Genomic DNA, 27,488 nt, shown 5'->3' with positions numbered 1-27,488 from the left:
TGCTTGAAACAGGACAGATGACTGTGCTGCTGGGTACAGCTCAGCAAGTTTGAGTCGCTGTCACAGATTCTGCTGTTGCCAGCACTCTGCCGTGGAGGCCAAGGCTAATTACCAAAGAAAGCAAGAGCTGGATCATATTTAAAGGTGTACAGGCAAATAAACAGACTTTCTACAAGCTGGAAAAATTCAAGAGATGAAAGGATAAAACCCACCGTAAGCCAGCGTGCAGTGGCAGTCTGTCAAAGGGGCTCCGACTTCATTATCACCTCCACCGTACAGTTCTCCCGGTGTTTCAGCCACGAACGTGGCACCGGGAGATTTCAAAGCAGGTTACATAAAGCTCCTCCTTGGCAAAGATCCACGGTTTTATGCTCTGAACCATCTTTTATGTCATGTTTGGTTTCACTGCACCATTCTGATTTTAACAATACTGTGGATAATAAATGAGTATGTTTCACAACTTGGTAAGATAACCAAAATGCCAGCATCTACCTAATGAGCCTTATAATTGAGTTGTAATGAATTTTATGTAGTGCTGTGTAACTTGAATGGTGCAAGGGGCACCGGAAAGATACTGAAGAGGGAACAGTTCTAACACCTCCGTTTTCAGAAGAAGGAAAATAATCATTTCTAGTTTGCTCACACAGTTGTTATTCCTGGCAGCATTCAATTTAAGTCAATGAGATTCCTCATGTGAGTAAATTAAAGGCCGCAGAAATAAGCTCCGAAAGGTAAAGGTGACAATATTTAGCTTTTCTTTGCGCAGTGTCTATATAAAACTGTGTAACGCATTCCTGTGAAGAAGCATTTTACTATAACATGACATGAAAGCCTGGGAGCTCTGAAAAAGCTAATATCCACTTAAAAAAATATTATCAGGATTTGGACATAAAAGCAAGAAAAGCCAAGTCTCTGTTCTTTTGCTTGTTTTCTCCCTCTGTTTGATGAACGTTACCTCATTTGGATTTCAACTTGAAAAGCAATTAAAAATGAAATTAGGTCAATGAAATCAAAGAAATACTTTTAGATCTCCTGACTTGCTGACAAACTTTTTAAAAAGAAGAACAGCAGATGACAACTAACAAATAACGCGCTTTCACACAAAACATTACTTGAAGTAAAATGCACGAAACACCTGAGAGCACTTTGGTGAGTACGCAGAATATTCCGAAATACATTTAATGACTTCAGAATAAACCAGGAGGATTTGAAGGATTCTGAAAAACTTTGGCACGTCCAGCTTTCTGTGTAATGTTTCTTGCTTTAAAAGTGTGTGGCTACAAGAGCTGAACAGAAACCACTAATTTCACTTCCTAGGAGTTTGTGGCAATATAGGGGTCTACTATGGTATAGGAATTTCATATTATCAAAGGATCTCAAAGAAAAGCTGGATTCAGTTCAGTTTATCCAACCATGTGTGGTTTTGACACATGCAATAAAAAAACCCAGTCTGGTCCAAATCTCCATGTGTTCAATTAAAAAGGGCTCCAAAGGACTTCACCAGCTTCAGATCAGCTTCTTTGTCTAGATTTTGTGTCATAATCCAAACGAAGACAAAAACTGATTATCACTGATGTTCTCTGTCTATTCCTTGATGTACAGAGCGGTTCCATGGTGCCAAACTGTGGTGTCAATAAGAACCACGTAGCTACGCTGATCCAGGAATGAGAGAGGCAAACCCAGGAATTGCTATGCCAAGCAAACTCTGAGCTCTGTTGGGATTGCATGTGAAATAAAGGCTTTGTGTTTCCATTGTCTAAGGAATGACTTGTGCCTTATTGCAAAGAATCTCATTTTACGCCAGCTAAATATTCAAATATTGGCCTCAGGTAATCAAGTGACTTTCATCGACCTCGACTTTCCCAGTCTGCATACTAAATTAAAGCCAAAATCTTCCCACTGACGCTACTTGTTATGTTACCAAGAAGTTCTATTCCTCAAGTTTATGAATAGAATACAGTTGGTTTTCCTCAGCTCTCCTATTTTTACAAGCCTGATGCTTGTACAACCTGGCAGCTTTTTAGCTCAATCATATAAATGTCTTAATACCCTACATTGATCTGGAATCAACACAGTTGCCGACACATGGATGAAAAGCATCTGGAGAATTCGTCGGTTGTTATTTCAAGCTGTTTATTATTCCTTGAGGACTCATATGAACACTCAGAACTATCATGCCTGCATTAATACTGCTCTCCTACACCTCTGGGTACAGTAACACTGTACATTAAAGATGCTTTAGAAAATTGTTTGCGAGTTGATATTGCACTGGGATTACTTTGTACGGTCTGCAGCTTTGCACTAAATAAATACTGGAAAACCACACGCTGTGAAGTAGGCAGTTTGAACTCTTCAGTCTGGCCGTCAGATCACTGCTAAGAATAAAAATAAAGCTATGATATTTACCGAGTTATATTTTAAATCTTGGATTTGGCAGACCTGTGATTAGGAGAGACTGGAGGAATGTTAGTAACACTGCGCTTACAGACTAGCCCTGGGAAACAATCATTCACAGACTGGTGAAGAAGCTTCTAAGCTGTAAAATTCAAAACTGATTTCACATGCCAAACCCAGAATCTTTCATTTAAAGTTTTTTAAGTGCTCCGATTAGAGTTTTGGACTATAACCCACTATAGTGATTACTTATCATTTTCTATATCCATCCTATCTCCATATTACATTATATATGCATGAACCCACCTAGTAGAGAGATACTATATCTATGTGTCTATCTAGACTATTATTAATCATGTAAAAGGGGAAATTAAAATAATTTGCCAGATGTTATTAAAATGTCCAAGTCATTTTATCACCTTGCAAAGAATAAAGAAGCTACTATGTGGTTGTTAATATACAGTAGAAGGAAAATTACTGCTTCAGGTGTGGAAAAAGTTGTAGACCCAAGCCAGTTTGAGACAATCAAATCAGCTCCAGCTGCCTGCAGGACCTACTGTAGACAAAGCTGCTCAAACAGCAGTCATTCCAACCCAGGTACAGACATGCCTCAAAACACCATGCAGAGATGGGGTGCTCCAGGAATCCAGAGTAAAAAGACATACCAAACAATGAATGAAAAACTTGCATGTAAATGAAAAGAACCTTTTCTTCTCCCCCTTGTTAAAGGAAGATATTTTTGCTATTATTTATGGCACTTAAAGAGCTAAGGTGGCAACAGAGTTAGTAATAAATCAAATGGAAAAATCCTGGAAACCCAAGGCATGGTCTCCAAAACATACGAGCAAAACCAGTTGCATGTGTCACACAGGTAGCAACACAAAAAGTGCTCTTCCCTAATCCCCAGGCAATTATATGCACAGGCTGCAATTAAACTTTAAACATTCAGTTAAAGGAGAACAAATTAGCCTGTTTATCTTTAATACTCAGATGCACCATAGCCATTTTGCACTCCCGTAATTCTACTCCCAAAACCCCTTCCCTGCCTTTCCAGCAGGCTGAGGAGGCAGGGGCTGGTTCTGCGCCCCCAGAGCTGCCCCAGCCCGGTGCTGACAGAGCCTCAGCTCCGCTTCCCGTCCCTCCTCCAAAGTTCCCATTGATGTCTGTTAATACTCCCATATTCTTTCACAGTCATTTGCAATGGTGGATCTTTCATTTCAACGGCAACTTCCTCCTGCTGGAGAACATGCCTTATCTATGTTTGCAAAGCACAGCCTATATTAACAGTATTATATACACCTTGCTAATAATAAATATTTACCCAGCAAAGCAGCAGCTCAGATGCAGCATTCAATTTGAGGAAGGTCCTGCTTTTTTTAACCAGAATCCCCTTGGGTTGGCTCAAGGGCAAATATCCTAGAAAAACTAGTTCAAGATCTGAACAGAAGCAAATGCTTTGGTCAAGATGAAATCCCAGCCTGCTCACAGTTTTGGGGATGGTGGTTACCCCTCAAGATATACACTGTGTCAGATTTACCAGCAGAAGAGCATTCTACAAAAAACGTGAAAATCTATTAGGTAAGCCTGAGAAGAAAATGTATACTTGGAGTAAATAGCTGTACTGTGTGTAATTTCAAGTTTGCAGATATCTTTCACATTGTTTCTTGTCTACACAGACCAGGAATAAAGTCAATAACTAAACAGTATAATCTGACTTTGCATTCTTCTAACACTCTTTATTTGAGGATGCTGAAGGCATTACAGTAAATATTGTTGTTCCAACAAACTTTACAGAAAAATAAATAACAAGGAGTCAAACTGACACCACAGATTTTCATTGCCCTCCTTCAGTTTCTCCTTCCACTCAAAACATCAGAGAAAAAAACCACAAACAAAGCAATTGCAGCTCTTCTGTCTCAGTCTGCACATACAGGCTTAAGAGTTAACAGGTCTCATAAGCACAGGCTCAGTCTGGCTTTCATCTTTCTCAGAGGAAAGAATTGCAATAACTTGCACAGAAATATTAAGGATTCCTTTTTATTTGTCTTCAGATATAAACCTTAAAGACTCAAATACTTTCAGGGTTTCCTCCTCAACCATAGATATGTGAAATTTTTTAATAAATGAAAGCGGGATTCATAGCTAAATCCGTAACTTCTCAAAAGGACCAAACACCATGAGACTCATTATTCTACCACAGCAATCCTTCAAATGCAGAATATAACCATACTTTTAATCTTACCTATCAGCATTACTACAGGAAATTTTCCGGGCTCTGAGAGCATTCACGATAGCCTTTGGTAAAGTGGGAAGAAATGTTGTGCTCATGCATGAACAATCACAGCTGTTAGAAGGGATTTTCTGTTTAAGGAAATACTCATGATACACAGATGGACAGACTGGAGAGAGAAGACCTGAATCTGCTCTGCACATCAACCCAAATAATGTTGCACAGAAGACATTCAGATCACCCACCTTCAGAGGGCCTTCAAGGAAAAAAATATGGAGGAAAATCTTAAAATGGAAGTGCAACAAACGGTGGAAGGACGACAGCTCCACGGTTTCAGAGAAACAAAAGCAAAGGAATGTGAGAGAGATGCGACTCGGAGCTGTGCTCGCTCCATCTCACTCATCTCCCACTCTGCCAGAAGCACAAAACTCATGAACTAATGGCTCCAGCATATTCCAGAGCAGCTTTCCAATGGTTGAAGTTTCACGGATATTGGTACCTACATCAGTTAAATGAAAGCCAGTTCAGGTTTATCTATCTATGCTGCAATCACGCCTCCGTTTGTAGCTTCAATGTATCACAAATCCAACAACAAAAATGTACCTAGCAAAACCGGTGGAGACTGAAGTACTGCTAACAGATCAGTGAAACGAGTATCATCTTCTGAAACATTATCAATACTTTTCTTATTTGTTTTGAGGTGGGTTTTTTTGCCAAATAATCCTCTTCCTAACAGATCTGGAGCTACCAGAAAAGAAGCACTGGCAAGTTTCTCCACACTTAAATACACATATATGGAAACAGAGAACATCTACTAAAAACAACATATGTAAAAGTGCTTGCCACCTCCCCAACATGACTAAAGGTAATCTTCATGAAGAAAAGTGCAGTGTATGTGTTTATATTAATGTTAATAACTTGTTAACTAATGATAAATGTATGATAATTTATTCTAAGTGAAATGAAGTGTGCCCTAAAGGCAGACGATGCAAATGCAAGCTTCTGCTCACACAGGTTGAACGCATGTACATTAATAACCACGTATTTTGACTGCAGTGAAAATTATTGCATGAGTGATACGTTAAGGCAGATCAGGACAGAAGAACACGAAGTATCCCAGGGTTATCTAAAACGCTGTGCAAGCCCTGAAGTTTGCCACACTAACATTCCCAGTATTATCAGGCCCTACAAGTGCAAAACATTTAATTATTTCTCCCTCTCTTAACAAACATACTTTTCAACTTATAATTACATGGTTTTTTTAAAGCTTTATGCCCTCAAGGTTTCGCATAGTGCATAAAGTCAGTTCTTCCCTTGCAAATGGCGATGAGAACTCCATGACTGGCCATGTTCCAGTTCCCACAGAGCCACAAACTGAAACATACGCTCTTGTCCATCTTCGGTTTCCTCTCCCTAATGCTGTTATTTGTACCCTGGAAATACTTGTTGCTGCTGAGACAAGGATGTCACTGTGCAAACCCATAGTTATTGTCTTTATATCCTACGTGATACTCTAAGTATGACTCACAGAATCACAGAATGTCAGGGGTTGAAAGGGACCTCGAAAGCTCGTTTTTGTATTAAAAAAAGGGAAGGTGGCTTACACCATTATGTTTGGGATGTCTCCCAAATTCATGCAGGAGGAGCATAAGGTAATTTCCTTCATTCTCGGTAAAATTCCAGGACGTCTTCACTCATCCACCAAAATCAACCCAGTGCAGCAGACCTAGCGTATCTGGAAAGCTGAATCCATAACTACCATCCAAGTAAGTCCACAGTATGATGCCATCTCTCCTTATGCTGAGTAGCCCCGATGGCCTCTGGCATCATTCAGCAGAGGGATGTCAGAATTACCTCGTCTGTGCAGTGCTTCCTACAATGAAGATTTGTGAAACACTGGAAACCAAACACAAGACGGAACCTATTTGTTTCCCCTGAAGATATATAAATGGGCAAGGCCATGTCAGGGAAATTTAAGTTTAAATTTGGAATGAAGTGAGGATAGCACGGGTGTCATGAAGGAAACTGCATCTATGGAAGTTATTTTCAAAATCAAAAGCAACCTTTGCACCCCAGCCACATTTATTCCGCTCTCCTTCCCTTTTCCTTCTGTGTACCTTCGCACAGACACAATTGCATAGAGCAAAATGACAAGGCATGAAACAGCACAAAGCACAGTGGGGAAATTCAAATGCAGAATTTCATTAAACAAAACGTATAGATTTTAAATGGCTCTTTTTCCTCTTGTGCATTAATTTCATTATATAGTGAGAATCCATTGACTTTTCTTCTTTAGTTTTGGATGCACAACTTTCTTCCCAGAGACAGACCTTGAGGCATTCACTACTTAATATGGATCAAGGTCTTGTTTGCGCAAAGCTTAGTCCTGCTCCCACCGGAGTCCATGGCCAGTCTTCAATGAGAACAGAAGCAAATCTCTGCAGCCACAGGCTCTCGGAACGCAGGACGGAGTCTGTTTTCTTCTGCCCTGCTCAAGACCCGTCCACATGAAACAGCTGAAATCCATATCTGCATGGGAAAGATCATCATCTGCCATTCTTCAGAGATTAGATCACTGACCCATAATTTACTCCTGCTGCTTCGTCAAGCTTTAGTGAAGACTCAGCAGGAGAGAGCTTCTTTAATACCAAACATACCAAGTTCTTAGCAAAGAATTTGCTCTTTACTTGGTGTAATTAATTCCTTGACCGCTGCAGAAGGATACTCTGAGTGCAAACACTCTCCCAGACTGTAATGATTATGCTAATCTAGTGAAGATAAAAGATGTGTCGTGTATTAATCAAAGTCCTGGGCTCAATTTTTCATTGTTCTTGGACTAAATGATCAATATAGTAACACTCATTTGCCACAAGTACAGAAGGAGTCTAGTAGGATTTCACATTTATCTTGTGCTTGTGAACAAAATGCAGCTAATGAAGGTACATCATATAAGAAAGTTAAAAGGACATAAAGGTAACGAGTGTCTGCAATGGCCTCCCGTGTTGCCATTCTGGGGTAGTACAACCTCTCTGGCTGGCCTTATGCAGCCAGCCGGCTGCACTAAGCAGCTCAGATCTCGAATCATTAAGAGTATGCTGTTAACAAACCCTTGTGACTTGTAATATATACAACTATAAGATGGAAAAGTGAATATAGAGCAAAAAACCCAAGGGCTAACTAGTGGAGGAAGTTACTGGTTCTAAAGTTTGATGCCTAATTTGGCTTGGAGTCTTTTCACAAAACTGATTTCAAACTCCAGAATCCCAACACAGCTTTGAATACCATTTCTTAGATTATTTAAGCCGCCCCACAGATTTGTGCTACAGAAGGCTTGACGCAGTTCTCAGAACAGCCAGTCACACACTAATTTGAAGCATGTTGTCAAAGGACAGTGAGGCGACCACAGCCAAATGGGACTCAGTAATGGTCTCCAGGCTGTGTCTGTGTGCTCTAACAAACAGAATTCATACAAGTCAGGGAAAAATCCCAGCAACCTGTAAAGCTGCTTTCACTCAACCCAAAACAAAACAAACCCTCAAACCCAAACCCAAACAAAAGGCCACAAACACACACAAGCCCAAACAAACAAAAAACAAACACCGAAACTTACTTCTTCTGAAAGTGATTTCAAAACAGTTGCACCAAGAGTAAATTTTTAAGTCCTAGTACCAGTCTACATGAAAAAGAGATTTGATCCTGAAATCACTTTCTAGGTACATAAGAAGCCAATGAAAAGTATTTCAGAATTCCCTGTTTCCCTAATTGAACCTTTGTCATTAGAAAACAAAGCGCACCCCAAGAGTAGCTGCTATGGACAGTGAAACCCTGATGTTCCTCGAGCATCCCCTGGGCAGGATGGCAGCATTTCCATCCCACAGGGTCCCTGCTGTCCTGGTCTCTCTCTCAGCCACCTTTCAGACTCAGAAAGACACACTGCTACACTACTTTAGTGTCATCCTGCTTGTCGCCCAAATGGGTCCCACCATAACACAGACAGGAAGGATTTATAACACTCTACAACTTGCTATGTAGGTTAATAGCTCATCTTGCCTCCCGCTGTACATATGACTCCCATTAGTACTAATAACTCATAAGAAAAAGACAAATGCCTTCCAAAAATCTAAATGAGTTCTCCTCTTCAAAAGCTTCTTTTGTTAGCAGTAAATCTTTATGTATTTTTTCATAATACAGTGGATAGAGATCAATAATTATTATACTTTAACCAGCAGGAAATGACTTTGCAGTCAGTCTTGTAAATATAGCCATTAACAAACTAATTAAAGAAGCCATTAATAAATCCATCTAAATTGATTTCAACTTTTCTAAAGAATAAGGAATCACACAAAAGCAAACTCTGCTTTGAACACTGTGTCAGCTTTCAGGGCAGATGAGTGAACAGCAGAAAAATTCCTTTACAATTGTGTCCAATGTGTTTTATTTCTTTCCCATTTAAGTACACAAAATACTCTTTAACCACTCCATCGGCTGAACAGAATGAAGAAAGAAATGCTACAGTCAGACTGGGTTCCCCTTCTACTCATCTGAGAAGAACCACTGCAATTAATTGGATTTTTGGCAGTTCTGAATGATTGGTATGAACAGATTCTCCAGGATCAAGAGTCATATTCTGAACTGGTGTCACAGACACAAAGCAACATGTTGATTCCATCAGTTAAGTCTAGAGGTGGGACACCAAATCTCTCAGGACTCAGTTTTGTGTTGCATCTTCATTCCAAAAAGCCCTGCAAGAAATGCTGCAATTCTTCGCAAGTATCCCAGAGTCCCAGAACGGTTTGGGTCGGGTGGGACCTTTAGAGGGCGCTTTTGAAGATATCTCAGCAATGTTCTTAAGAAATAATTGTTTAAGAAAGTGTTTAGCTTGTTATCTGGTAAAGTTATTTCATTTATTGGCACATTTCCTAAAAAATAATTTTTAAAGTATCATCTCTTTTTAATGAATGAGAAATAATATGTCCTTAACAAAGATGTTTTCTCCCAAATAGGAATTTCGAATTCATATTTTTGATACATCAAAAAGTTGAAAACATGAAACAACAAAAAAAACAACAAGGTTTTCTTAAGGTAGTTTTTAAAGTGGGAAAAAGAACAGCTGCCAGCTTTTAAACAAGAGATCCTAGCAAGGCTTTTAAACAAGAGATCCTAGCAAGGCTTACCATGTCAGGAAATAAAGCCAGGGAAAGCACATGTATCAAAAGTGTGCTGGGAAAGCACAAGTGGCTCTAATTAGAAAGTTTCTCCCCCTGTTAAAATCAAAGGGGATAAATTCTTTTTCCTGTTAAAGCAAAGTAAATCCACAGCAATTCCCCAGAAACTGTTCCGCCTTTACATTAAGGTAACACGTAGTTGAATTTAATCAGGGTTCTTGAAAATCAGATGAAAATTAAGTTCCACAAGTGCTACTCACACACACAGAGCATCCCATTTTCTAAAAGGTTCGTTGTGCTTTAATCCATAGAGAACAATGACATGGGCTAAAGTACAATTTTTGTGTTGTCAATAAAACCTTACAAGTGTGTGGTTCATTAAACGCTCACAGAATGCCCTGCTGCACTCAAGGGGTGAAAGCAGATTGTGACACAGATTGGAACATTAAACCAGGGCAGCATTCCATTTTGGGATTTAGGCAAATCAAAAGTATATGAAGAATTTATTTTTAAGGGTCCTTTCCTTTCTTCCTCTGACTTACATTATAGTCTGAAGCATAAATGTGAGAGAATTTGTCTTGTACTCATATGTAAGTGCTCTATAACATCACTGCAATCTTGGAATATTTTGTCCTATCTGAGAAACACAAACCACACACAGAATGGTATCATAGCACCTGCATATGAGAAAGTCGAGTCAAATTTACAGTTCAGAGAGGCAAGACACCAAAAGCTTTGGGAAAGGCTAATTTAATGCATCTGTCGTATACAATTAAACAGTCAACTGCAATCCAAAACATCTATTTTTTTTCTTCTTCAGACATGAAAGAGCCAATTGCCCAGGCTCAGAATTAAACATCTGTTTCATGAAACAAAGATATTAACCTCCCAGTTTTTTATGAACCAATAAAATTCAGTCATTCAGGACTGCCCACTAACAGTTGTTTTCTCCATTCCATAAATTGCTACAGCCAATTCCTCAGCATAAGCCACCCAAGTGATTGAATTTTCAAGGTAGTAAGTGGGCTGTTATTAATCTATACTCTAGCCCCAAATCTCTCCCTTCTTTTGGACAAAACAAACTCCTCCATTGTCCTGCCCTCCCCTAGGGCCTCAGCGGTGCGGGATCCTCAGGACAGAGACAAAGAAGCATTCAGTAACTCTGCCTTCTCTGTATCTTGTGTCACAGGGCACCCACCTCGTTCACCAGTGGGCCTGCATTGCCTCTGCTGTTAGTTTTATCTGCCACGGATTGGAAAAAGCTCTTCCTGTCGTCCTTGACCCCTCTCGCCAGGTTTAATTCTCAGGAGGCCTGAGCTTTCCTAGTTGCCTCCCTACACCCTCTGACAACAGCCTGATATTCTCCCCAAGTGGCCAGCCCCTCCTGCCATGATCTATCAACTCTCCTCTTCCACAACTCTCAAGAAAACCCCACAGCTCCACTTCCTCTTGAATATCTTGTTCTCATCAAAACAGAAGCAAGGTATTTGACCAAAAGATGAGCTTTCATCAGGAAAAATTACAGAACAGACCTCCAGAAACTCTGTGTATTTTAATAGACCATTAGATGGTTTTCTCCTCAAATTTTCTTTAGCAAAGTTATCAAAGGGTTGGAATTTGAGGCCAAATTCCCTTGAGAAGAAAAATAAATCTACCAAAAATAGTTACAAGAGCTTCCCATGGATTAAAGGTTATGTAAAAAGCCAACAGGTCAGAAAAACCTCTCTTCCTCCTATCTCTCCACAATACTATCTAATTAGATTGAATGCCTTTTTATTTCGTTCAGTGCAGAGAATTTCTGAAATCCCAGTTTAATCAAGGCCGAATCCTACTGCTCCTCTGAGGCACCATTTCCTTCAAAGCCATAAACTTCAGCCAAGGTTCTGTTAATTTTACACTCTTTCCCTTCCGCTTGAATTAATAATAACCAAAATCTAATAGTATTCCAGTGTTTCTCCTACTCTTTATTAAAACACTTAATTTCTGATTTCTTTAAATATTCTCCCTTATGCCAAGATCTTGTATGTTACAGAAAAGAAGACATTTAGAATAGTTGAGCATCATGAGGATGTTGAAAGGTGCCAGACATGAGGAATGTGGCTCTGTGCTCTCATCTATTGCATCCAGCCCCATGCAGGTTCACATCAGTAAAAGGGCAGCAATTCCAGGCACTAGAGATACTCTGTAACCCAGCAGAGAAGGACCTTACCAAGGCAAAACAGCACCTGTGCAAGTGGGAACCAGAAAAATTCGAACTGGAAAGCATGTGCTTTTCATTACCAAGGTGATAATCAACAGGAACAAGCTCTGCCTCTTGAAAGGTGACCAAAACAAAACCACACCCAAGCACATTAATATAATGTGAGGAGGCTATGAATGTGTTATGTTATATTCCAAAAACAGTAGCTGAATTAATCTCTCTCAGCATTATTTTCTTCTCCAACATTTTTTCTGCTCCTACATCGTCCCCTAGATAAATAAATAAAACTGAGGTCTTTGTCATGGTAACTATGGAGTTACCTAGACAAGCAGCGTCCCAAGGAGAATTGCCTCTGAACAAGATGCCCACTAGATATTCCGAGGCAAGTCACGAGGGAAATAGATATTGAATTATTCTGGTGTAATCATGTCTCAGTATCCAGTGTCTTTGAAATGGTATATAATCAGCTCACCTGCCTGCAGCTTCTAAGAACGTATTAAAAAATACCAGCCTGTACAATTCTTAGTAGTAGAAACTGATTTTTCTGAACACCAGAAGCTTGGTCAGCTTGGAAACATGTCTGATTTAACAGAACGCTCTGAACATCATTATCAGAAAGGAAAATAAAGAAAACCAAGCACATCCCTGCTTTTGGGAGCATCAATCTGTGCAAAGTGGATATCGTGATACTAAGCAGCTCTGAACCAATGTAACAAAGATTTAATTTCAGGAAGCAGATATGGACTATGCATAAAAGAAGCAGGAAAGCTTTATCTTGGTACGATAAAAAACTGCCTTGTGAGATAGCAGTCATTTGTGTAATCCTGGGGAAAACAGAATGCCATTCAATTCTATGATCAATGGAAGCCTGAAGAACGATGCAATCCATCTGATTCTGCTTGGAAAGGACATCAGGACTTGCTGATGTTCGGTCCTTTCATGTTGCCACGTAGAAGCCAAGGAAAGGGAGGGCTGATTTGGCATAGATGTGTCTTCCCCTGTCCCTCCTCTCCCCTAAACTTCTAATCCTCTAGTCCGATCTTATCCATATAATGGCAAACCCCCACTGCAGACAGGTTCATGCCTCACATATTCACTAAATATGCTTCCATGTTTTATTCTCATTATGTGGAAACAAAAGAGATTTTAATTAAAAAGAAGGCAGCTACCATAAGCCAGAATTGGAAAGCAAAAAGCCTTAAGCAGTTCTTTCGAGGAGTTCACAATGTCTGACAATTTCAATCTATTAGGTATCTTTCTGCCCATAGAGATCACGATTAGCCAGCAAAGTTGCCCTTTCAATTCACTCAAAGCTGCTACTTCAATCTGTTCCATCTGTGCTCTCTGAACCTTTCATTTCCAATAGGTTCAGACTAATTCAGAGCAGCCAGGGAAGCTGACAACATCTACCATTCTTTCACATCCTCGGGGCTACATGCTGACATCTTAAAAAGAATTTAGAAATAAATATAATACCACTACTTTCACACAACAGAATCATTAATTTGAATTCCATTAGGGTAGCACACAGGTATAATTAGGAATTGGTCCATGAGTGAAACAGCCATTTGCCCCCATGCTGGTCTAACCATTCCACTGTAATAGAGGAAAACACTCCTGTGAGCTCACAGACTTTGACCTAAAAGCTGGATGCCTTAAGAATCAAGATGAACATCATTTGAAAAACAATTGTAACTCTGATGCAGATTAGTAAGCATTTGCAACAGTCCTTGCACTCTAAGACACACAAACTAATAGCAGTGGCACTTGTGACAGATTTACAATCCCCAGATGGCATTTGTCCCCTACTATGTACGTCCTGGCGGTGGGAGAGAAAACGGGGGTCGGAAACAGGAAGCCAATGCAAGAAATGGTGAGCCGTGAAGACTTACCAATTTAGTCACAGCACTAGGGCACCAGGAAAGAGAAAGCCCGAGTGACTAAGAACGGGGGACTGCCTGGGTGACAGGCAGATGTGAGAGATCTCGCACAATAGTGGTCTGTGATGCTTAGTACAGAACTGAGAGCTGAAGAGAAAACGCTGGGCTGGCTCAGCTCCATCGTTACCAAAGGGGGCTGCTCAGCTTTCTGCAATAGCAGACGTGGTGATGGCTGAAAACGGGCACAGCTATGTGCCTGGGGCAAGGAAATAAAATCCAAATTTCTTCCTGGAATCTCCTGTATCTTTACCATACTGCAGCCTCTGTCATCACTGTAACAGAATTTAGCTACTTAGAATTAGTTCGGTGGGTTTAAGAATATAAAAGTTTTCAAAAATCTTTCAACTCGTCAAGATACTCAGCATCCAGGGAAGAAGTGCCCGCTTCAGGTTGGGGCATTACAGCTGAATCCCGAAGCAAAAAGTAGAGCGAACAAAATTCCGGACTCAAATACAGGAAAGCACCGCTGTTCAACGACTCCGCTAGCACTATACCTGTAAAATACTACTTTTTAATTTCCAGAAAATGTCTGTCGTAACTGTTTCCACAGCCAAATTATAAAACTTCTGCACATTTCTCCTGTACAGCTAGACCTTGACTCCAAAAGACTTATTGTTCCTTGTTGTGTTTTCACAGCACTTAGCACGGTTCTCATTGCAATATAAGATACTATGTCATTTCGTTATTTCTTTCTCTTAAATTGCATGGTATCTATAGTACCACATAATGCATCATTTCTCTGTTACCAGCGCATTTGATGACTACTTGTCCGTGGCAAAAGGCAAGTTCTATTGCGAGAGCTGCACACTCTACTTCAGTTGAGAAGGAAACAAAAAACTTTTGAAGATCACCTTTTGTCAGCAGGTCAGGGAAGGACACCGAAGGCACTGCCAAAGTGTGAGAGCTTCCATTAATGCAAAGGAAATAATGCTGAGAAAAGCCCTTTACTACTGGAAAAAAGAAATGAGAATTAGGAAGCTTACAGGAATGAGATAATATTTTACTGCAAAAGGAGGTACTTTCAACCACTGAATATAAAAAAAAAAAAAACGTAACTGAGCATCAGCTACTTTAGTTTTCTTTCAGGTAAGTGAAACAAAGTACATTTCAGGTAAGTGAAACAAAGTACAAACCATTTCACAATAAGTTATTATAAAAACAAGCAAAAATCTACCTTGGCTGTTTGTGACTTGGATTTATCATAAGCAAAATTAAGGTTTATTTATTCCATGAAAAATTATGGTAGTTCAATAGGATAAGGTCAAATATCTGTGTAACTCACAGAATCCCAGAATGTCAGGGATTGAAGGGCCCTGGAAAGCTCATCCAGTGCAATCCCCCCATGGAGCAGGAACACCCAGATGAGGTTACACAGGAAGGTGTCCAGGCGGGTTGGAATGTCTGCACAGAAGGAGACTCCACAACCCCCCTGGGCAGCCTGGGCCAGGCTCTGACACCCTCACCAGGAACAAGTTTCTTCTCAAATTTAAGTGGAGCCTCCTGGGTTCCAGTTTGAACCCATTACCCCTTGTCCTATCATTGGTTGTCACTAGAAGAGCCTGGCTCCATCCTCCTGACACTCTCCCTTTCCATCTTGATCCCCAGGAATGAGTCCCCCCTCAGTCTCCTCTTGTCCAGCTCCAGAGCCCCAGCTCCCTCAGCCTTTCCTCACACGGGAGATGCTCCACTCCCTTCAGCATCTTGGTGGCTGCGCTGGACTCTCTCCAGCAGTTCCCTGTCCTGCTGGAACTGAAGGGCCACAACTGGACACAATAACTTACCCCTGGGCTATGGTGTAGGTATGTGTGAGGGCATCCAAGGACGTTAGAACTGCTGGGACCATGCCGGTGACAGCCATTGTCTGTGCACATCCTGCCTACACAAAGCACAGAGCACAGGAAGCAGATATTTTGATTTTCCTTATTATGCATTCTTCACAATCCCATGTTTCACTATCAGTTCTTACTCTACGGAGTAGTAGCACGGAACAGAATACAGAGTTTGATCTTTATTTCTTTTTCTTGTCTTCCAATTTCCATAAATTTCTTCTTGCTTGCCCTCAATTTTCTGAGCTCCCAGCCTCTGTTTCCAATTATTTTCTGATACCTCCTCCTAGCCAGTTCTACAAGTTCAATGCCATCTCAGAAATCTGAGATGGTGCAGTCTGTTGCTCTTCATGATTCTCTCTGTTCGTTTCAGTGCTAAAAACAAGACTTGGACTTGCAATTGGAAAGAAAACAGTAACGGCACTGACCTATAATTAAGGAGGCAAGCAGAAGTAGCAGAACTATGGAGGAATTCACTTACTGAGTGACTGAAAGAAACATTTTTTCAGTCATTGGTGAAGAAAATTAGGAGGTACCAGAAAGCAGCATTTGCAAAGGACCAGTCAGAATTTAGACTGAAATGAATACAATAGATCAGCTATTCCTAAGAGAGATGTCAAAGAAGCATAAAACATAACTGAAACTGCTACAATAACTCCATAGGCTCCAAATGAGATTTTGACAGTGGCTGTCTATCAGAAGAAGATAAAACATGTGAGAATGTATAGTTTCTTTGACAAATTGATCAAACTGGCAGAAAACATCTGCAACAAGTCAAAGACCATACCCAAGAAGCTGAGGGAATGCTGCAGTGTCACCACAGATACGAACACTAGAATGGCTACTATTATCAGGTTGAAAACACAAAAGAGAAATGACTCATTAGGAAAGAAATTATGTGCTTTAGGACTCTATGAACTGAAACACTAGAAAAGTCCTGTTACACCAAACAACATCCTGCAATGCTCTTTGCATTTTGGGGGGGGAATTTTTCTTTCTCTCTTGATCTTCATTGTTTCCCAAAAAACTTGCAGATAGAAGTTACAAGCCATAAAGTCTTAAGATTTGTCAGAGCTAATTACTTGAGAGATTATCCTACACCCTACTGCAACAGCTAAAATCACGCAGGGTCTGCGAATGCTCGTCCCTGCACCCAAAGGCAGTTACTATCAGGCCATCTCTGTGAGAGATCTTCAGTTTGGAATTCACTGTCCCTGACTTAGCGACTGCCAAAGCCCAGATTTGTTAGCATTGCAAATATGCTGCCAAATTCACCGTTCTTCTCTGAAGCTGCTGAAAAGAGAACAGTTGAGAATAATCTTTTCATGAACCATCCTTTTTAATATTATTGATGCAATTTGATTATTTGATGAGAAACTATAATGCATATGAAGACATTCTAAACATCATGACTATAAATACCATGACAAAGGTCTGCTGTATATAGTATTCTCCACTTACAAGCATTTCTCTTTTTTCAGGGTCTGATCCAAACCACATGCATAATTCTGATAGGAACAGACGAAAGGATGAAAGGAGCATATGACTGCATAGAAATAGAAAGAAAACAAACACTTAAGTGCTTCAACAGTGATTATTGTACTGTTCGTCTGATCTATTGCTGCTCAGATAAAGAGTCTAAATAAAAAGCCAAGACAAGACACAGCTGATGCTGATATATATGTACTTTAAACTGCGGCAGCAGAAACAGCAGGGAGCATTTACAGCAATATCCAAAGTTATGATAGGACATAGGGGAAGAAAGGTAACAGCAGCAGCAGCAAACAGCTGTGTAGGGATCACAGACCTCAGGTGTTTACCTTAGTTAGCATTTCATCCCTTACACAAATGAAGCATTAACAAAAGCAAACTGACAGGTGTACTGCGATACCACTCAAGATATCAGCCTGCTGACAGCATTTGGGAAATACCATTTTAATTCTCAAGGGAATTCATAGAGATATTTGCTTTCTATTTTTTCTAACCTGAAATTTAGTCCATTAATTTCAGTCTGAATTTCAGACCTTAAGAAGCTGGGTGATTTCAGATGATAGCAAGTCCAAAGAAATCTATGTGGATGCAAACATGACAACATTAAGGGAACATGCACTTGGATGCAGCGTTGTTAAAATGGTCCACAAGCTTTCAACCAAACTAGCCAGAAAATGTAAGAAAACCTGCAAACAGCAAAGATTCACATAACTCAAAGACTCAATTTGCACAGCTCTGTGACTGACCATTCATTAAATGATGATGGAACCGTCTGTTTTTTCAGCTACAAAGAAGCAATCTTGCCAATTTTCTCCAAAATTGTACCAACCACGTGCATTTTCCACAGGTTAAAAGTGGTAAATGTCTTTGTTGCACAAAAGATTCCAAAGCTAGTGACTGTTCTGAGTGGTTCTTCTATCTGAAGGCATGGCATATCTCACAATATACCCAAATGCTGCCTTAGCCTTGTGGTCTTGTCACTCAAAAGCCCACAGTAGCACAGAAGATTTGCTTTTCTTGGGGACCTCAGCAAGAGTTATTCTTGAGTAAATGGGCCACTAGAATTCAATGGTCAAATATCTTGTACTGGCTCCCTACAGTGATTTACAAACCAGATTTATAATAGTACTTTACAGGGCATAGAGAAGACAAGAGAAACCCAGGCCTCAGATGGAAACCTTCATCTCGGCTGCAGGTCAAACTCCATGTACTTTAGAAAAAAGAACTTAAAGACTAAATAATAGGATTTTCTCTCATTCTCTGTGTGTCCGTATCAACTTCAGAAGAATTCATCTATTTTGACTGCTTCAATTTTCATGTCCCATCATAAGAGAAGGGACTAGCCAACAGTTTCTTTCACCAGTCCATCTCGTCACCACCTCTACCCACTATGTTTGCAACTTATTAACATGAAGGAGCTTAAAATAAACCCCAAAGACTTGAAGGGGCAGAGAAGGAATGAAATATTTCTGAGATCTGTACCATCTGTCAAAGAACATTTTTTCCTTGTAAGTGGTTTGTTGCATTATTAATACAGATATTCAAAATCTGGTGGGTTTCTTTAATAGTTTAGTAACATGGATTATAACAGAAAGAAATGTAAAAACATCTTTATGACATCTTTTTGTAAGAAGCTTTTTACATTCCCTTTATCATATTGATGTTTGAAAAGGTTTAGATAGCTCATTAATTATAACATCATGGGATGGGATCTACTTTAGCTCTTAGAATTTTTTAATCACGTGGATGCTTTCATTGTATTTTCGCTTTTTCCCCCTTACCCTGCTCTTTTCTGTTCTTACTGGCCTCTGAGTTGTTCACGTTACCCAGTGATCAGGACAACAACAATTCCACGTTCCAAGTTCTAACTCAGCCACTAGTAATTAATTATTTTGCCGTGGTAGTGTATACACCATGGTAATGTACATTCTCATCTGAGAAGAGGGGCAGATATAAACAGGAAGTAAAATAGGTCCTGCGCTGAACAACTTGTATTCTGAAGAGACAAGACAGTTTAAAAGAGAACGGGAAAGCAGAGAACTGAAGCAATTTGCCAAAGGTTATAAAAAGCCTATGGGTACCCTGACTCCTAAATTATCACTGTGATCCACTAAATTCCCCAGCTTTCCTAAGAAGAGAACACCAACAAGGTGCAATGATTGCATTTCTGTAAAAGGATAATAATACCTGCCTAAAAAATGGACAAGAAATAATGCTTTATAGGGTCATTTAAAAAATAAACTAGCACTATTAGAAGACCATTCTAAGCTATCAGTCATTTTTCTATTTTAAAGTCTATCAAATAGAGATATATCTGCCTCCGCAAAATATCAAACAGTATGTAATCCTCAATTTGTTGGAGAAGCCGATGTTCATGGATAGCTTCACTGAAGAGATCTTGTTTATTTTTGAAAACACAGAGCATGCTGTCAGGGCTGTAGTACAGGCTGGCTCAGTGGAAACCCATTAAAACCACTTTACTGGGCAGATGGTGTCAAAGAGTCAGAAGTATACAACAGAACCCTACTGTGCACAAGCGTTCAGTATGCAAGAAATCATCTCTTATCAGACAACTGCTGCAGGAGACACAGTCAGCCACAAAGGAGAGAGCAGAGCGCAGCTAAAGTCACGACAGCCTTACAACTGTTTGCTGAATAATATGGAAAAGGATAGGGAATAAGAGAACCTTTACTGATAAACCCCGAGTAAACACAGGAAGATCTATGGAGAGCATCATATCAAGCTTTAAAAAGCAACACATGGCTTTTATTGTTATTCACTGGAGGTGTCGCTAAGAGAGATATCACAATTCAGAAGGACTAAAATAAGATTTGGAAAGTGTCCACTACATTTCGGTTGGCCACCTTTTCACACCTGGATTTCCAGGATTGCTGAGCAGTTGGCATTTCAGTAGGATTTCTAAGAACAGGTCCAAAGAAACTCATTAGAGACATTTGGAAAGAGCTACAGGCTTGAGAATGTGAGCAAACTAGATCCTATTTTTGTTTCTGAAAATGTACTAAAGATGTGAGGTGGGTAACTGCTAATACATGGTGTTTTTACACACCTGTTACACTGGGAAATTTTGTCAGAGCTCATCAGTTCCTTCAACAGTAGCTCAAAACACAATCCACGGAAACAACATCAAGGCCTCCTTTGTATGAGGAAAACCTGACGATACACCCCACACTGCCAAGAGCAATGCAGGAAGTTAAATGTAGGAATTTGCCATGCATAGACCCAATGTGTACTACCAAATTGAAATTAACCAAGCAAGACTAATTACATTAAGACAGAGATGCAAAACTCTGAAGCACAAATACAGACGTTTCAACTGTAGGCACGTTCAAATCACAACTCTTCTTTTCTTGAAGACAAGTGGAATTAGCCACTATGTCTCAGTAGAAAGCAGAGGATACAATTATGTACTAATCCAGGATCTTTGATAAATGAGTGGATGGAAGACTAAGTGGTATTGTTTCCTTTTTTTATATCATAGATTGAATTAATATTCAGAGACGCTATTGGCTAGTTACCTCTGACAACTTTGGATTATTAAGATTAAAAAACACCATTAGCAGAAAAGCAAACGAGTATAAAATGGTATTGAATAAATTAAGGCTGGAACATGGTTACTAACCATTACCATATCAAATATCTGGAACATCTTATGCAAACCATATCACACAGCATTGTAAGAAAAGTTACCAAGAAGAACCCAAATAACTAAACAAACCAAACCAATTCAAAGTAACTTTAAAAAACAGAGCTAGATGGGCCTGCGAGAAGGTGAAGTAACTACAGGAGGAGGACAGAGGCCTTCTATTTTGTAAATTTGGGGATATGTGGCATCAGCATAGATGCATTCACTACCAATCATTTCTACATGGTATGCCCAAGAAACCAAAATGTGTGCATTTTGCTAAGCAACCTTCAGGGAGACAATCACCTACAACACAAAAAACTCCCTCCGAAAACCTTTCTGGAAACCTTAATTTAAAAAAACAAGACTGAAGGTGTAAGAACAACCAGCCATTCTCTGTGAGTATAGCTGAAGCCTTTTAGGAAGTTAATTGATGCTACAGTGCAGACGCGTTAAGTGACTGGCAGACGACTCCTGCCTTGCTTCACTGAACCACTGCTCAGTGTTGATTTAAGTGAACTTATGCTGCAGTGGATTAGAAACACACTCTCAGTGATTATGTCTGAAGTACTGACTTAATAACAAAGAGTTCAGAGAAATAGTTTAAATTACTAGTTAGTTTCACTACAGTGGTTTTTTCTCAGCCGTTTTAAGGACAAGAGCCATTTAACTTTTTGAAAGAAATCCAGACCGTCTTACACAGTATCGTCACAAAGGTCTTTGTTTACAACCAAACGCAAATTGGGATGCGCTCTGAAAGCATCCTTGTTACTTCTATTTCCTCTCTTTATTTTTTTCTAGCTTGCATGCATAAGGTTTCTGGCACTGGTTTCACAACACTGCTCAGATGTTCTATGAATCACTACTGGTGTGTGGGCCACAGGCTGAAAAATACCACTCCAGAAAACTCTGTCTACATTCTGAATTAAAGCTTCCTAAAGGCAATGAAACCCCATCTACTGGCTGTAACGGGCTCTGGATCACACTCACTGTGGATCAATAGATGGATCTTGTATCTTACATTGCAGAGCTGGCAGTTACATCACCCTGTAGGTCGAGTTCAAGCCATGCTACTAAAGTAGAAAGTGGAAGCTTGCATAGACACTAACAGGCTGTGCTGCTTTGGAGGATGAAGACTTTCAATCCATTTGTCTACGGGCCATCAGACTAACACCTTACACTGGAATTAAGTCCATTTGATAAAAGAAGAAATCAAGGACATGAAGAAGCCAATCTTCATTCTACAGTTAATTTTCCTCCCATGGAAGAGGGTGAAGTAGCCTAACATTCTCAAATATGTACTTTAAATCTGCCCATAATAATTAGTCTTATCTAAATGTCTCTGAACTATTTAAAATCCACTTCATTTTGAACTGCCATTAATAATGCAGTAGGCAATATTACACAGACTAGTGAAAATCAAGTAATTTAATGTAACACTTTATAAACCAAACCTGCGATGAATCTCAGCTGCCTCTTCAGCTCCTCTGCAATCAATCTGTCTGGAGCCATGTTTATGTATCCCAGGACCAGGGACAGACTGCCACTAAACTTGGCATCCGCAACAACTTCAGGAGCTTGATTTAATGTGAATGCAGCATGAAAAATCAAATTATCTTTTGATTCTCTCTTTTATTAAATAAAACTGATCTTTACTGAATAAAGCTGCTTTTATTAATATCTAAAACATTGGTTGGTGTCACAGAGCCAGCCAGTCCTATGGAACTAATAAAAGAAAAGACAGAAGTAAAAAATGAGAGCATTACAGGGAAGTATTAGAAACCAAATCACATTAAGCTAGTATTGCAGCTGACAAATAAAACATGGGTCTAGCTGTAGAATTTTTTAGTTTAGTCTGAATTTATTATTTTTACTGAAATAAAAGAAATCAGAATGGGGGTTCTCCCAGAAGGTCACTGTGGCAGGAAACACAATAAGAGCAAAACAGTGCAACTTAGTTTCCCCTTCCTTTGTATAGTGTCTCAAAAGATTGTAAGTTCAGTGCAGCTGGGACCAAGTACAAAAACTTGGGTGTGATGGAAACAGCTTGAACCTCAGGCTAGCAAGACTTCCTCTGTCTTCTGGGTTTTTAAGAAAACGTTTTGGTTTTCTGCACATAGGCAAAGCTTACAATAAAAACTACTGACTACACCTGGACTTTATGCGCATCTAAGTATAACATTCAAAGGAAATCAAGACATTCAAAAAATACTGTATTATGGATAATGGATAAACGAAACTGAGGCAATTTAAATCCAAATATCCAGCTACTTCTCTCCTCTAACATAACCAAAACTAAATGTTTGGGTGTTTGGTTTCTGAGAGATTTCTGCTCACACACACACTTTCCTATAATAGGAAGCTGGTATCACTGTAAATGCACTATCTGGTAATCCTACCTAATACAGTTGCCAAGTCTCCACATTATAAAAACTGAAAGAAAAAGAAAATCAAACCAGCAGCTGTGTGGCCTGAGATCTCATTAGAAAACAACTTGTGGGAAATTTCAGCTCAGGATGAATGAGAAGAACACGGAACGCTCAGCAGAACACAGGCAGAAGTCACTCAATCACAGAATCCCAGAATGTCAAGGATGGGAAGGGACCTGGAAAGCTCGTCCAGTGCAATCCCCCCATGGAGCAGGAACACCCAGATGAGGTTACACAGGAAGGTGTCCAGGCGGGTTGGAATGTCTGCAGAGAAGGAGACTCCACAACCCCCTGGGCAGCCTGGGCCAGGCTCTGCCACCCTCACCGGGAACAAGTTTCTTCTCAAATTTAAGTGGAACCTCCTGTGTTCCAGTTTGAACCCATTACCCCTGTCCTATCACTGGTTGTCATCGAGAAGAGCCTGGCTCCATCCTCCTGACACTCACCCTTTATAAATTTGTAAGCATTAATGAGGTAACCCCTCGGTCTCCTCTTGTCCAGCTCCAGAGCCCCAGCTCCCTCAGCCTTTCCTCACCCGGGAGATGCTCCACTCCCTTCAGCATCTTTGTTGCCCTGCACTGAACTCTCTCCAGCAGTTCCCTGTCCTGCTGGAACTGAGGCCACAACTGGACACAATATTCCAGGTGTGGTCTTCCCAGGGCAGAGCAGAGGGGCAGGAGAACCTCTCGGACCTACTGACCACCCCCTTCTAACCCACCCCAGGTACCATTGGCCTTCCTGGCCACAAGGGCCCAGTGCTGGCTCACCTGGTACTGTCTACTTAGACCCAAAATTTGAAATTAATTAAATCAGGTTTTTTATCTGACAACAAACATTTATAATGTAAAAGACTCCTCAATCTTAGGTCTCGCAATATCCATCCTAAAGTCATTTAGCATCTTACAGAAGATGCTTAGTTCATTCTAGACTTACACCAAGCATGGAACCTGGTGTTCTAGTAAGGTATCAAAGTTTTTATTCTACTCCAATGAAGCTAATGAGAGGTTTTCCCCTTGTATTGTGCCTGTTGTATGTCTGTGTTTTCATGAATGTCAACTGGAGTCGGTTATTTTTTTAAATTATTATTTCTTAACACTTTTTTTCATAGTTGATATCAAATAGCAAAATGCACAACTGCCGGAGCAAGAACTGGCTCCCTAGGATAGACTCAAGAAAACTCCTACTTGAAGACAAAGCTGTGAAATGCAACTGCCCCCATAACTACAGTTCCATAGCCTTACAAACCCTGTCCTCTCTCTAACATATATATGTACATGAACACATATATAATTGGACGGACAATATATTAAAATACATGGATTATATCATCTGTGACCAATTGTTCTGGGCTCATTATTGAAAACAACATTTTATTTCTCAGGCTGGAGCTATTTTCTGCATTTGTGAGGTAAAAGCAAAGCAAGACTGCAATAGTATTCTCAAGACTTCAACATTATTACCTGAAAGATTTGGAAACTGTGCAGTAAAAAGGTGTGTTGCCATGGTTCTGAGTAATCAGCAACAGACCTACACACAATAGGCAGCTGATTGCTGTTGCATGTTGAAAGATTTTTTATCTCTTTAAGAAAACTTTGTCATCATGTCATAAATGAGAGTTTTTCTATAGCAACAGAAAGCCATAGAAGAAACGTGTCCTGTAGTAGTAATCAAGTCTTATTATGTTTTTGGTTTCCTCTCCTTATGCGGTGCAGGTGAAATCAACCTTCTACATTGCCAAGTTTCTACCATAAACCTCTGGAACACTCTGGTCTGTTCGGAGTGTACCAAGGCACAGTAGTACAGATGGAGTCTGATATCAAGTATGAAAATAGACAATTACATTAAAGATAGAGATCTGTATTATTAAATGCAAGGAGTCCCAACAATCATGCGGTAGTATGTTGGTTATCTGAAGTGCAAAATAAATAGCGGAGACAATGCCAGTAATTCTAATTGGATCTTGTGCATCTGGTTTCAAGACATATCAGATTTAAGGAGACTTCACAAGCACAACACCTGGAAAAAATCTCGCTCATCAGTTTCTATAGCATTTCTTTTCCACCTAAGAGATCTCCTTTCCAAGTCAAATTTTTCTCTCTATGTTTACCTTTCCAAGAAGATATAAGTAACGTTCAAGAATAAAATCATATATGAATGTTATAACTGCTGAGCTGGCAATAAAACAAACACTGCACTCTGTAGGACTGAAATACCACTTATACTCCAATCTTGGAATAAGCTGCAATCTCAGTCAAACACTATGTTAATGCAGTTTTAAGGCTGCAAACTGAAATACATCAAAAATAGGAGATTAAAAAGTTAATATTCTTCTTGCATTGTTAGCCCATCCAAAGTACTGATATTGCTTATAATAAAATACATAATTTACAAGCTAGCTGGGAAATGAAAAGCTACTGGTGTGCAGTGTGAATGAAGCAGCCTTTTGAAAAGACTCAGACTCCCAATCCCTGCTGCTAGTGCATTTCCAATTGCAACTTTAAAACTGTACTTATGTAGGCACTGCATTTAGATAACGTTTGAGGAGACTTACAATTTTGTTCCTTTCCTTCTTAACCTGTTCTAAGAGAAAAAGGAGAAGTGAATTCAATACAAGGAGCCACCGCAGCAATAAACAGCTGGGTATTTTGCCCTCTGTTAGTAAATTCAGTTCTGGACACAATGTCATTAGTAAAAATAACTCACTTAAGGAATAGCTGGAAGCGTAAAGAAGTGGTAAGAGTAACTAGTATCTTTCTTAAATAGTGATGTTTATAAGCAGAACTCTTTATTAGTATGTTTGCAAAATCATAGATTAAATGCATATGCTATTATTCGTCTCTGAAGAGTAACTACATACGAATACTAATTTTGTTTTCCTCACAAAACTATAGCTGTTGATGCACAATGTCTTCTCAGGAGAAATGGGTATTTTTTCCTAATGTACATTGCACAGGAATGCTCATAATCATGTAAAGTAAGTATTACAAAAATGCATTCACCTGTTCGCTGGGGCCATCAATGAAAACTTTAAGTTCAAAGCAGGATTTAAATACACACAAAAATGTGTGCATTGCCTATATGCTGGTTTTCCGATTCTGACTATAAACAACGAGAAGATATCAGAGTGGTCTGAAGTCATGATGTCAGGATATTCAAACTCTGTTCGGCATGCAGAACATCAGACACCTTGTTCAGGATCTCCCCACATTTGAGCATGCACATTATTTCTCTGTTCCAGTAAACCATTGCCAGCCAGTCTGAGACATGATTTTTAATTTGAACAATTACATAGAAGACAATTGTGGGGCAGCTAACACCAACAGCTTGTACCCCTGAAGACTTCAGATTTCCAGATAACAAACCCTTCGCACTCCAAAGCTGGTTGGATACCAGCTCAGCTCATCACCAGCGTTTACTACATGATTAAAAGTATAATTGGCAGGTTACAAATGCCTCAGTAAATGGGTACTGTTTGTCACAGGCAAAATTCTCACCATGTAAAAATTCTGCCACTCAGGATTTCCCATCACGGTATCTTTGGTTTTGACTAGCACATGACTCCCCCCAAGTCTTCCAGTCATGAATTGTGGGTATCAACATTCAAGGCATTACAGAGAGAAGGGACAGAGGCTCTGTATGCAAAATGAACAAGAAGCAAGATGCAGTGGAACAGACAGAGGAAACTGAGCCTTACCTTTGGAAAAAACTGCTGCCAGACTCAAGAGGAGAGGTGACAAGAGATGCCCCATATTGCTAATCCCAGAAGTGCACATCCTAGGGTTTGTGGAGAAGTTAGAGCTCAGTTTCACACACTTTGTAATCAAAATAAAAATCGGTCAGCTGGAGAAGCTGCATTTTAAGAAAAGGTCATCTGGAGAGCGCACAAGGCATTTCCTTCGGAGAGAGGACTCACTTCTTTAGGTTTAACACTCCCCTTACCTCCCTCATCCTTCAAAACAAATGATGCTGTGAAAGAAAAAGCCTCTCAATAAATAAATAGGAAACAGCTGTGGTTAAAATCTCGGTCCCGAGCCTCAGTCGCTCCACACAGGCAAGCAGCCCCCGGCCCAGAACACCCGAGCCGGGGGGGCCGCGGGCTCCCGCCCGCCCGCGCTTCACCGCGCCAGTGCCCGCATCCCGCTGGAAAAGCACGTCCGCTCCGGGCGCCAC

General features: G+C 40.0%; 1 protein-coding gene across 1 annotated transcript in view; it reads right to left on the bottom strand.

The window, feature by feature from the left end:
* TMEM132D (transmembrane protein 132D) overlaps positions 1-27,091 on the bottom strand; it is a gene marked incomplete at both ends in the record, with an annotated part of 199,575 nt that extends 172,484 nt beyond the window's left edge. Inside the window, one exon of the mRNA XM_080355047.1 lies at positions 27,013-27,091. Within this exon, the coding sequence (XP_080211173.1) occupies positions 27,013-27,091 (79 nt within the window). The remainder of the gene's footprint in view (positions 1-27,012) is intronic.
* Positions 27,092-27,488: the final 397 nt, after the last annotated feature.

This window comes from Nesoenas mayeri (genome assembly GCF_963082525.1).
Source record: "Nesoenas mayeri genome assembly, chromosome: 17".
Lineage (NCBI taxonomy): Eukaryota > Metazoa > Chordata > Aves > Columbiformes > Columbidae > Nesoenas > Nesoenas mayeri.
The sequence above is the reverse complement of the archived record's forward strand: the minus strand, read 5'-3'. Positions and strand labels throughout refer to the sequence as shown.